At 38.1% G+C, this 12,936-nt stretch overlaps 1 protein-coding gene across 8 annotated transcripts in view; it reads right to left on the bottom strand.

Moving 5' to 3' along the window:
• Positions 1-601: 601 nt before the first annotated feature.
• cobl (cordon-bleu WH2 repeat protein) overlaps positions 602-12,936 on the bottom strand; it is a 77,567-nt gene continuing 65,232 nt past the window's right edge. For all 8 annotated transcript variants that reach the window (XM_066690646.1, XM_066690640.1, XM_066690645.1 and 5 more), the window contains 6 exons: positions 9,328-9,673; positions 7,058-7,182; positions 4,927-6,782; positions 4,440-4,559; positions 3,132-3,401; positions 602-2,272 (listed from right to left, as the gene is read on the bottom strand). In XM_066690646.1, coding sequence (XP_066546743.1) covers positions 2,195-2,272; positions 3,132-3,401; positions 4,440-4,559; positions 4,927-6,782; positions 7,058-7,182; positions 9,328-9,673 — 2,795 coding nt within the window. In that variant the 3' untranslated portion in view covers positions 602-2,194. The remainder of the gene's footprint in view (positions 2,273-3,131; positions 3,402-4,439; positions 4,560-4,926; positions 6,783-7,057; positions 7,183-9,327; positions 9,674-12,936) is intronic.

Genomic DNA, 12,936 nt, shown 5'->3' with positions numbered 1-12,936 from the left:
TGGTTGAACTTGTGGAAGTCGGATGAAGTCCACAGGGCTTTGAGAAACGGCTTATTGACTGCACATGCGCAGATGCAAAGCCAGTCGTCTGACGTTAAGGAGACCTCCTGCCTCCAGCAGAGGCATCTAAACCTCCACGAACGACGTTCAGGTGGCGATGATGAAAATCAATACTAATTCTAAATTGAAGCATAAACCCCAACTGATAAAAATATCAAGGGGAAAAACTCTCAACTCAACATATGTACTTGTGGTAATAGTTGTGATATAATACAAAAAAACGTGTAGTATTTTCATGTTTTCCAAATAAAAAATCTATATAGAATTAGTCTAAAACATTTAACCAGATATATTGCAATTACTTAAAGGTATGGTCAATAATACTGCTGTGTTTACAGTAATCACAAACTGCAAATAATCACATAAACCACTATATTTATATTAGCAGACTTTGACAGAACGGAAACCATTTACAACTTCTATTTAAATGCATGCAGCGGAATGAAAGCGATGGTAAAACCACACGATTGGCATCATATTGAAAGCAGTAAGTGGATTTTAGTTTTTTTCCTTCAGTTGTATAATGAAGACAGTTTACATGTACTTTAATAAACTTTTAATACGTGGCACTGAAATGAATTTGTATATAGTTACAAAAACAAACAAAACAAAGAAGCAAACAAAAACAATCAGACAGTAATTCTTGGCTTAACACTTAAGTAGGTATTAAGAAATAATGCAACATCCTTCTCAAAATAGCTTGTAGACTTATATTATAAAAAGTAAACTAAAGCATTTCTTATTTTTGTTTTAATTAACAATAATGTGTCACATTGTTAAATACCTACATGTACAACCATGCTCTATTTGAGAGGAATATTTTATTTTTCATTACTTTACAAAATATACAGAACGTTATCACTTTTCAAATATGTTCATTAACATTACAGCCTATATTATACTTAAGGAAAAACAAAAGACCTGTCCTGAACCAAAAGGCCATTCATTTAGTCTTCAGTGTAAGTCAATTAACACATGCTTTATGTTAATGAAAAGCACAAAATTATGATACATTGAGATTCCTGTATTACATTTTACCCTTCAAATTTAGATTTCCTTTTTACAGTAATGTAATGGCAAATGCAGATATTTGTTTAGCAACAATAGGCTGATCTAATACTGTAATAGTGACCCTTAAGCCACTATGGTCTTCAGGATTGCTGGGATCACTTTTACAGGAAAGTTGATTTTGAAGAGCAATACAAGCTTTACAGTGGGGGGGGGGGGCTACTCAGGGTTATCTGAGCACATGCAGAAAACACGAATTTGAAATTAACAAATATAAAACAAACTGTGGTGGGTTTGTTATTGTGTTATGAAACTATCCTAGTCATGATTTTCCCCCAATATATTATTTTATAAAACAATATTACACATTTTGTCTTCTCCTAAGATTATTCAGGAACTTCATGTAGCTTGGAATAGCAATCTTTTAAATACAGAAATGGGCCATCGGAACAGCAATTGTTTCATGCAAACCCCTGCTTTGTCATGATACATTAGCAGGAATTTCAAGCATCAGGTTTCATTTTATTTTTCAACCGAATGTAAATATATAAATAAAAAAGATACAAAAGAAAAAACCTCAGGGTAGCTACTTCATGCTCCAAATAAGCCACTGCAAAATCTTGTATTGCAAAATATAAAGTACCCGTGGGATGCCTATACAGAAAATCCATGAAAAAGGACTATGGGAAATGGTGGTTTATATCTCCCAGAGAACAACAAAACATAAAAAATAAATAAAACAAAAACAAAAAACAAAGGTGAGTTGAAGCTATTCTTCATTAGGATTCAGTTTTTTCTGGATAGGAATTTATACATTTAAACTAATGAACAGACACAAAACATTAAGTTTAGTGCTAAACTAAACCAATATACATTTCTCACAGAGGAAGAAAGATGACAGGACTGGAAATCTTCCTTTAAATTAAGCACAGATTAAACCGAATAACTGGTCTAGTTCAAACTGTCTTCTCCTAACTTCACTGCATCTGTGTGTAGGGGTCAGTAGCAGCAGGAATTATTGGCACTCGCTCTATACACATTGCACCTAAGACAAAATGGAAATATGAACAATGAAATATAACATTTTTGGCGTGTAGTGTTATGAAATTGAAATGAAGAACGTTCTTTAATCCTTGGGACAGGACGGTAGCTGTACTTTACCCAGTCTCCCGTTCACAAGTACAGTTTTTGAAGGAACGGGCACCTAAAAATAAAAACGGGAAGGTGTTAGAAAGTATACCAGACATCAATACAGGAGTTAGCACATGGAGTGAAAGGTGCTATGGAGAGCAGGGCTAGGCTGGAGGAGTCACGCACGAGTTGCATCAGCCCGGCAGTGAGAAACCAGCAGCTGTGTGGCACAAGTTAACATAAAAATATCTGAACACAAAGTATTTCATAGCGCAAATATTCAGATGTCTCCATTACAGTGCCCAGAGACTGACATACAGTACATATTTGTAAGACAGCTGAGCCACTGCATTATATTGCTAAACGTATTGGGGCAACAAGCAAAATAACAGAATATGATTTTCATTGTATGTATAACAGGAGTGTAATATATACCAAAATATTATTCTACATACTGGTGACCACAGTTTTCTGCACAAAACGCAACATAGATATACAACCCAAATAATAAAATAAGAGGTGTTAACAGTACGATTCGCCGTTCTCCTGCAGTGAAATGTTTGAGAAGGCTGTTCTGAACGCGAGATGAATCTTAACAGTATCGGGGGTGTACGTGACGTAGGTTTTTATTTTAAAATAACCACCTCCTGCTGACTGGATTATTCATGATCAGACCCACAAACTGAGATCTAAAAACAGTATCAAAATTACACCTTAATGCTGAAGTAGGTCATACCACAAGATTTTGCAAGTTTGAAAGGTTTTTTTGCAGATGTTCAAAGTTTTGCTTTTTGCATTTCTTCCAGTATGGCACTTATTCTGTATTAAACTTATTTATATGGTATTTCATCTTGCATTGAAGGAAATTAAGTAAATTATTAGGAAAGATGTGTCCTTGTCCTTCATAAAGCTCAAATGAAGATGGTCTGTACCTTTTTCAGACGTGCCGCCCCACTGCCGGTGCGGATGGCCTCCAGCAGGGCTTCCCGTGCCTGCTCTGGGTTTCCATTGGCATTGAACGTTACATTTGAGGGCTTCATTTTCGAAGAGTTGGCTGACGGTGGAGGAGGAGGAGGAGGAGGAGGAAAAGACGGAGGAAGGGGAGGTGGCATTGAGGGAGGAACTACTTTAGTGTCCTGGCCACCATTTGTCTCCTCTGTATTTTTGATATCTCTGAGCTCTTCAGCAGCTGATGATTTTGTCTGCAGATGAAATAAATGGAAATGCTCAATGCCCTTTTAGGCCAATGAGGGTTATTGATTATATGGCAGATCTATACACGTTTATTAGTGAACAGTGGCAGGTGGCAGGCGAAGGACAGAGATGTTATGTGGTGACTAGTTAAATATATAGATACCCATCACCTTGACAGGCAATGTTCTTTCCCCGTGGAAAAGCGTATAATTGAAAACTGGTACCCTAGAATATACCCCTTCTACGTTTGTACAGTAAATTAAACCTTAAAGAGCTTTCAAATCATTCGCAAGTTCCCTTTGTGTTCTATTTTCGGTTTCCGTTGCCACTCCCTGAAAAAGTAAAATTGAAATAAAATTACAGCATCAAGGTTCTGGCGTCCAATTAATCCTCCGAACACGAGCTGTATTTAAAAAGAGCTGCAAATTCCTTCCATTCTTTATGGTAAGTTGGGCAGAGAATTTTAGCCCTTAAAATCAACATTGTTTTGGTGTGCACCACATCATCTCACTTAAAAATGATACATTTTGTATAAACATTTTTCTTGGCTCTGGTGCTAAAATGCACCACCTTCAAATTTGGCGCTGAGAAACTGGAGGAATAACATTGGAAGAAATATAATCATGTTTTAGTAACTGAAAAGAACAGCTAAAAGTCTGATTTCACAATATTCACCTGCAAGCTATTACATTTTCTATTTAAAGGTAAAACTGAATCATTTGAAATGAAAAAAAAAAAACTTCTGAACACAAACATATTTTCCAGTTAGATGAAGCCGGTAAATAATAGGCGTACGATATTTTTTATGTAAACAGAGAAAGTTTCTTGCTAAATTATGCTTTAACAGCTGTTTTTAAACACAGTTCATGTAGTTAGGATGATGGCGCTTAACATTTTTATTACGTTTCCAGACACTCCTAAAAGTTAAAACAACTCTTGATATCTAAAGAGAATCTTAAATGATTGCCTGCAGTATTGGATCTGAAACTAAAACAGTTGACAGTTATCTATCAGTCCTTTAATACACGATCCTGTGCCATTCTCACCTTCCTAAGTCTTGAGGAGTTATTTTGAGCTCTGATTGCAGAGAGGAGCGCTGACCGTTCATTTTCTGCTTCAACAAAGACCGTATTCTTCAGAGTGCTTTCTCTTGTAGTATCAGATGTCTAGGATGAAAAAGGATTAGAAAGCTATTACCACCGAGCCACTAATTTCACCTCAAGCTCACAGACAGGCCAGCATCATTCAGTGTTTTATAATGACTACTAAATTAAGACTGAACCAAAAAAGGGATTAATCCAGTAAATTAGTAACATACTAAATACAAAGATTGAACTTGTAGGCGTATAGTTGAGCTTGCTTAATACACAGGAACTTATTCAATGTCTGTGTTCGATCAATCAACTCTGAAAGTCACATTTTCATTTATTCACGATGATTATTGATTGGCTTAGCATTTTTAGCATTAACTCTCAGTGCACTTCAGTTTATGTGAAGTAATGTATGAGGATTTTGTTAGCAAAATGTTGTTACCTTTTTAAGTCTTTGCTTCCCATCACCTGCCTGGATGGCCTCCATTAGTGAGGTATGCAATGAGGCCTCATTCTGTAATGGCTTCAGAGAAACAGGCTTGAACTTCTTGACTGGACCAAATATACCGCCAGGGATTGGAGGATTGAAATCTGTGGGTGTACTTGGGGCTGATCGAAGCCGCAGGTTTGATTTTCCTGTTACTTCAGGAAGATCTTTCTTGATGGTCTGTGCAGTTGAAGGGTCATGGAGGGAGCGACCAAAAGCGGATTCGACTTTAGGAGCAGACCTTAGCGTTTGCACCTCTTCCCTTGGTCGCTGAAGAGGTGGTGGTTTGCATGGCTGAAAGGAAATGGGTTTCATCTTTGCATTTGCTTCTGGTGACACGCTGTTAGTTTCAACAGTAACAGTTTTGCAGTTGAGGCTTTTATTTTGCTCTGCTGCAAAATCTCTTTCTTTAACAGTTGTCATTGGGAAATTTGACATTGTATTATAATCTGGAGAGCTCATTGATTGTCTTAGATTCGCAGCCAACATGGTGGCTTCTACTGTCTTAGACAAGCCTGTAGAAACCTGAGATTGCTGTGTGTTTGATTCTACATGCCTGAATCTATCAGCATTTGAAAAACCTTGCCTTGTTGGAATGGACGGTTTAGAGACGGAGGGCTGTGATATTGCACTGCTGGCTGGAGTGCTTCCCAGGTCCACTTTTACAGAACCACTCCTTGTGGTGGGCATCCCGGTATATTTTGCGATAGCTGAAGCCACGTACTGACTAGACGTTCTTCTGGGCGGTTTAAGAAAGGAAAGGTCATTTCTAGACTCTACTTTCGACATAGATTTCACAGGCTGGTTTGTGGGTACAAGATTGAAAGGCTCGTTCTTGTTTCCTTGGGACGTATCTTTCGACAGATCCCCCTTTACTTCCATCACTGTTATTGACTTTGCTTCTTCGGGAGGTCCTTTTTTGCTGAATGGGACTGATGGCTCTGGATTAGGGGCTCCCAGATACTTGACTTTTGTGACCACAGTCTTGCTGGTGTTGTCGGGGTCATGCTGCTCGGCTGAGCTCCAGAATGCCTTGGCTTTCCCAAGAAGAGTCTCCCTGGAGTCGCTACAAGAACCAGACAATCTTCTATGCTGGTTCTCAGCTTCGTTCGAATTGATGAGATTGCCCTGGGCATCAATCTTAATGGCGCCAGTCACCAGAGACCCACCTGGCTTTCTTATCTGATCGTAAGCCGGTTTGGGTGGAACCACAGTGAATGTGTTCATGCCAAGTCGTGAAACATAGCTCTGTGTTATTTTACTTTGGGCCGTTTGCCACCTAGCAGATGTAAGAGACTCGCCGTCTTCAGCGTGTTCCTTCGGTTCAGTCTGGTTTACAGCCTGTGGTTTTGGAGTTCCTGCCTGGTCATTTGGACACTTCTGGACTCTGGAAACCGCCTTGGGACTTTTCACGAGTCCAAGGATATTTTGTTTCTCGTTTTCCTTCTGTGTGCTGAATTGGAATCCTGTCGCTGGAATTTGCCTCCACTTTTCTTCCGAATCATTCCTGGGAATCTGCCCATTATTGTCAGCGTTAGGCTGTTTGTTAGATGTGACAGCGTTGTTATTCTTGTTTTCTAGATCACTGTTTATTTGATAACGTCTTCCACTCTTTATTTCCCTTTCTGGTTGTGACACAGCTATTGCATAGTCAGTCATGCTGTACCTGTAATCCTCACAGACTTCATCTATAGTTGTCACTGGCACGGTCATATCGAGATCTGAGATGGGTATATCACCCAGGCAGGATGTGTCAATTTGTCCTCTGGGATCAGGAGAGGAATCTGTGGCTACTTCTGCATGTTCTATGACTGTTTTCCAGAATGAAAAAGAAAAAAAGAAAACATAAATGTGTTGTTTGTTTTTGCACATACTATTATTTATTTTCTGACCATCTTATACATATTTCTTTAGAGGAACACCTGCCCCGATAACCAGTTCCTCTGGAACAATAAAACATTGATAGAATAGCTTTCTCAAGCAAAATAATGACATGGGATGAGAATTATTTTGCCGGGGATTAATCCTCCCCACACCTTCATTTAAATATTTGTAAAGAATGACTTTAATGAAATCAGACTAGTACCTGCTAAATCAGCTTCCAGGTCAGCAAGGGTCTGATGCAGCTGAGCTGTGAGGTCCAGGTCTTCTGCACAGTGATCAGTGTTTTTGACCGGCTGGGTTTCCACAGGACAGACATCACTGTTGTGTCTACGAATTGAGAAACAGCGTACGTGTGATAATTAAAAGGAAGGAACAAACGTAATGCTTTTTAGCATTATTCAGAGATCCTTAATCACAGCAACGCCCTTCACAATACAGATCAACACATAATTTGGTTCCATTTGATTACAAACATTTTTTATAAAAACTAAATGTCCTGCAGAAGTTTTTGAAATACATTGTGGTGACACTAGTGCCATATTGGCAAAAAATGCATGAAAAAACAATATATTATGCAGATATATACCTGGGCACCATGGACAATTACCTAGAAATGGTTGCTTGAAGCCCTGACACCTGTTGCTTATGTGAGATTTTTTTAAATGTAACAGATCAAACATGCAATATGTATCAGAACTGTTCAGAAGAACAATCCAAATGGGTTCATATTTATGCACTTAATTTGAAACAGAACTGGAGAGGTTTGCAAACAGTGTGCTCGATACACTTGGTTGACAAGGCCACCCAGATTCTTTATCTCTCACTGATAGTTAAGACTTTGGTTGCTGTCCAACAACAACACGGGATGGATTACAGCATCAAATTATGCACATTAGGTAAATATCATCTTGTGCTTTCTCAGGTTCTCACTTTTTCCAACCCTCAAAGAATGTGAACATTAACCATTTTAATGTCAAAATAAAATAAATTTTTAGTGCCCCATGAAGGGACTACAAAAGCTTTGTTTACACGTACACGTACATACACCCACACATGCAGAAGGTCACAATGAATGAACCATGACAGAGGTAATTTATAATCAACATGAGTGAACGTGGAAAACTGTATATCACACTACAAAAGGCTGTTTTCGGTTGACCGAAGTTTAATTTATTGGAAAACTAAATTAGAATTGGACAAAGGACGATTGCTCAATGTACCAGCTGAAGGTTAAGAAAAATCTGGAATCATACAAGTCTGGAAATACTAGTTTGCTTTGGAAATTTTATTAAAAGATTGTTTGATAGGTCAATGTTATTTGATATTAGTAGTATTATAAACTATAGACATTCCTGTTTGCACTAACAATTCACTATAAAACAGTTGCAATAATTAAGTTCAGAAGAGAACAACGGTGGATGTCAGCTTGCAGACAATTGAACTAAATGTGCACTTCAAGAGCAAACAGCAGGGTTCTGATAAATATAGTGCATAATCACATGCTGTTTTAACATGGTTGTATTCGTTTAATATAATCTCTCTGAAGGGTGGGGGGTCCTTGAAGCTGCTGTATGTCCAAATTCTCTCCCAGGTGCTGGGAAGGCAACTATAAGCAGCTCTATTGCATCACGATTAGGAGAAAAACACAGCTGTGAGAGACGTCAAATCACAAAGCAGCCTTGAGAACCCAATCCCTCCACGACAAAGAGACGACATTAGTTTTTGATGACATTCGTTTACACATGCATGTCAAAAACTAATGAGGAGTTGAAGCCACACGTGGTAAGGTACAACGCCATTTTGTGGAACCATTTTTGTGCGATTGTTATTTTAATCCAGACCTTTCCCCCACATTGTAAAGTAAGGTTTTAAAACTGTTGGATAGATGCCTGGAAAGAATTAACTTGTGCAACCCCCGATTTGAAGTGAATCAAAGACGGAAGAAGGTTTCAGCTTTGTTAATACACATAAACAGAGATAAACACAGCCAATAACAATGAGATGCTATGTAGTCTACTAATACCAGAAAATAAGACCTAGACTGGAAAGTACAGTTTGTTTTTATTTTAAAGCACATATGTCCTTCCGGTCTTGATTTAATTTAGTTTAAACCTGCCACTAAAATATTGTATACTCCCACTAGAACAAAGATCATATAAGCTTTTATTTTCGTTTAAGTATTAGTTAATTTAATAGTGGGTAAATCATTGAATCCTTTCATTGAAGCATTCAACCCTTGAAATATTGTTACTTAAGTATTCACAGCAGTTCAGTTCTTCAGAAAGACACACACACACAAACACACAAAACATAAAATTACTGTATTATGAAACTTGACCATTCCAATACCAACCAACACGACAAGCCAACAAAATTTAAAAGTTAACAAACAAACCCTAGGCAAAGCACATGCTTCACCCATTGTGAATTGAAGTATGGGGACTTTTGGGATGGGATGATCTACCACAATACCTGCTATGAGACATCCAGGTGGTACAGCCCTCATCACTGTCGCTGGAGAAGTCCTTGGATATGACACCGCCTGCGTTGGACTGACTCTGGACATCAGCTTCACTGGAGCTTCGATCCAAGGACAGCTGCCTCTCCATCACCAGGCTGTCGTCAGGCGAGGCGGGGTGCGCCATGTCTGAGGGCGAGCTGACTACCCCCGAGTCCTCGGCTGTGCCCTCGGAGGCAGCGTAGGCATTGTCTGGGAGACTTCCACTGCTTCCCGTGGAAACCGTCTCCTCCTCCATCTCAGCCAGGTCTTGTTCAGTCTTGTGGTCCAAGCGGCTGCCCTGCACAGACCTGAGCCAGGCTAAGCAGGGACAGATAACATTTCCATTAAAATGAACAGTGCATGTACGTTTTAATACTTAAACAGGTTAATGGTTTATAAAGATAACCAAGCTAACCTAAGACATATTTAACTCAAATATTATAGCTATGAAGAAACATGATGACATGGTCACAATACCAGTAAAATGGCTACAACTAATAGCAAACTAACTAAAGCTCATCCCAAAGAAATTGAAATTTATTTTATTAGCTTTATTTTACAACATTAAATCAAACATTTGGTGCATTTTCCAACCCAGCTGGAAGATTATTATTATTATTATTATTATTATTATTATTAATTTCTTAGCAGATGCCCTTATATCCAGGGCAACTTACAAAATATAAGTGCAATACAAAGTGCAAAAATACAGTGCAGTTCAAGGCATGAAACACTTCAAAGACAGTAAATGTATGAAGGATGCAAGATGAAAACAGCAGTTAGTTTTTTAATGAAATGAGGAAAGGACAGAGATGGATTAAATATGCAGAATAAATATTTTAGAAAAAAAAAAAGCTCAAAATTGAGTTCTCTCAAAGAATATGCTTCAGTTTCTCTTTGTGCAGTGTAGCATATTTGGTATGTCTCTACAACAGACAATCAGCTGTGGTCAAGATGACAATGTCAAGAACCAATGTAGGCCTAGACGAAAATTAAAAACTTGATCCTACCCACAAATTACAAATTAGAAACCTATTCCCAATCATGGGTTAATTTAAAATTGGCCAACAATTTTTACTACTTACAAACAAGTATGTGAGAGGGTACCAGTTTGTAATTTGTGGTTTGTGAATAGGTCAAACATTCTAGGTGTTTATGGGATAAAAAAAATAGATATCATAAAGCTTCTCAACGATTGGGTATTACTGTATTAATTCAATGATGTGTAGTATCAATAGAACCTGGAAGACAACAGGTTGTTCTGATGTAAATATATGAATGGCACCTCAACACTTGACTGGTAGCCACTTGAGATGAATGAAACAGTGTGAAGAAAACTGAAAGACTTGTCTTAATTCCACCAACTAGAAATTAAAAAAAAATCTTCTTGGAATGAGGCCTACACATTCTCATTCTGAAATGGTTTCAAGAGTCTTCTAATGGTAAACGATGAGGCAAACCCTTTGTGCATGAGGAAAAAGTGCTGAAGGAAGCCATGATTAATGAGGTTGCTCCGTTTTATCTTGTACAGACCAGGTCCTGTTATGCTTGTAAAAGGAACAATGCACCCCATGCTTTGCAGCGCTATAATGGACAATGCTGTACTTAGTTGTCTTCATGATTGACTGAAGGCCCTTGTGTCTACAATTCTGACAACGTGTGGCTGTGTCTGTAAGGCAGTGGTTCAAGGCAATGTTGAGATCTCTCTGGGTTGACTGAGACCCAAGAAACAAATCCCACAGGAGCATCAGACATTTAAGACGAGTGAATGAGTGGCAGAACCATTAGACGCAAACCAGTTTGGCCAAACGGTCAGAGACTGTTTGAATGGAGGGCATCATTCAACAAACATGAAAAGTCAATTTTAATTGGCTAAATCTGACTCTCTGTATTGCACAAACACTCCTATGAGTTATAAGGTACAAGAGATCTGGAGGACTGTATGAATACATGAATGGATGAATGCACCGCATGCAAGTGGCTTTGAATGAAAAATGTAACTCATAAAATGTGATCTTTATTATAATGTTTTAGCATTTAAAAAAACTGACTTCACTTAAGGTATCTTTCTACGAATAAATACATTTGACCCCATATGATGAATTGTATACATGCAGAAACACAAATGCAATTATAAATGTGGCTGTCCGAGTTAAACACCTGCAACATTGTTCGATTGCCAGCACGGCCTTACAGCATTAAAATCCGATTCATCACTCTAGGTTCATTAGCCTTGCCTTTGTACTAAAGCAGGGCCCCCTATGCTCAGGAGGTAATTGCTGGCTATAAACAGCTACCATTATGAAAATATATGAACAGAGCTTTCTATGCATAATATATATTTACATTATTGTATGATTTTAAATACCATGCTGCAATTACAAAGAGCAAATATGATGCCGTAGCTGGGATACATGTATAATTCAATGATCCTTTCACAGGACAAAGAGATCCAGGTGAAAGTAACTGAGACTGGTGGGGGGTGCAAACAATATTACATGCAAGAAATGTAATTGACATAAAAAGGCCAGTATTGGAGGTGGGAGACTATAGAGAAACATTTACGTGAATACCTGTGTAACTTTGCTGCAGTCTCAAAATAAATGCATGGGGATTAACATTTAAATTGATTATTTTGCCTCAAATCCTTCAATTCATTCTTAAAGTCCTTGGGCTAATCTTCACACACTACACACCAACATTTCCTTAGAGGCCTAAGATATCTGATTCTACAGATCATTCTCAATCTCCATTACTAACGACAAAATTTTGTGCTTCATTTTAAACTAAATTCCATAACATTTTGTGGTTAAAAAACAAACAAGGGATACACTAGATAGAAGACCTTCTATAGAAGACTCTCGTGATGCTGAGAAATGATCATCCCTTATAAAACAAAATAATATACTAAGAAATCACCTGGCAGACTTCTGCTTGTTAAGAATAATGCTGCTTGAGGCCTCAATAAATCTGAAAACATTAAAAGCTTGAAATGGGTTCGCACTTTATAAAATGTCTTGTTGTGTTACTCTCCACATACTATGTTCTCAGCTGCTCCGTTTCTGCTGTGCATCCCAAATACTGGGTTGGGAGCACTGATACTATATTCTCTGTGTGTTTGTTCCCAGATTTTAGAAGTACATTTTCATACCAGGGCTAATAAGGGCGTCCTTCACTCATCCAGGTTTCTGATTCAGGGGTGGTTTTAAAAACTCAGCCACAGATTAAGACTTTTCAACTTGCTTTTAACATCAGACAAGTTACGGTTGGTCCGGTTTTGTTTGAATTGTGCAGCATGTAGGGAATTTGAAACCACGAATAGTATTTTATGATTGACATGAAAGGCGCTTTTGAAACAGACAGAGAACGAAGACATGAACATGAAAGTTAAGGTAGTACGTGTATTAATTTATTTTCAATTTTTACCTTTCCAAATTGGAATCAGATGTTAATAAATCCAACCACTAATCCAGGAGAGATGAGCACTGACATAGGCGTGAAGGCTGTTTGATTTGCTGGGTGCCCAGAGAACAAACAATATGATAAAGTGCGGCAGAGGAATGTAGTCAACTTTCACAAAT

Source organism: Amia ocellicauda, chromosome 18 (genome assembly GCF_036373705.1).
Source record: "Amia ocellicauda isolate fAmiCal2 chromosome 18, fAmiCal2.hap1, whole genome shotgun sequence".
In the NCBI taxonomy this organism is placed as follows: Eukaryota; Metazoa; Chordata; class Actinopteri; order Amiiformes; family Amiidae; genus Amia; species Amia ocellicauda.
Note: the sequence above shows the minus strand (reverse complement) of the source record. Positions and strands in the feature narration are given on the sequence as shown.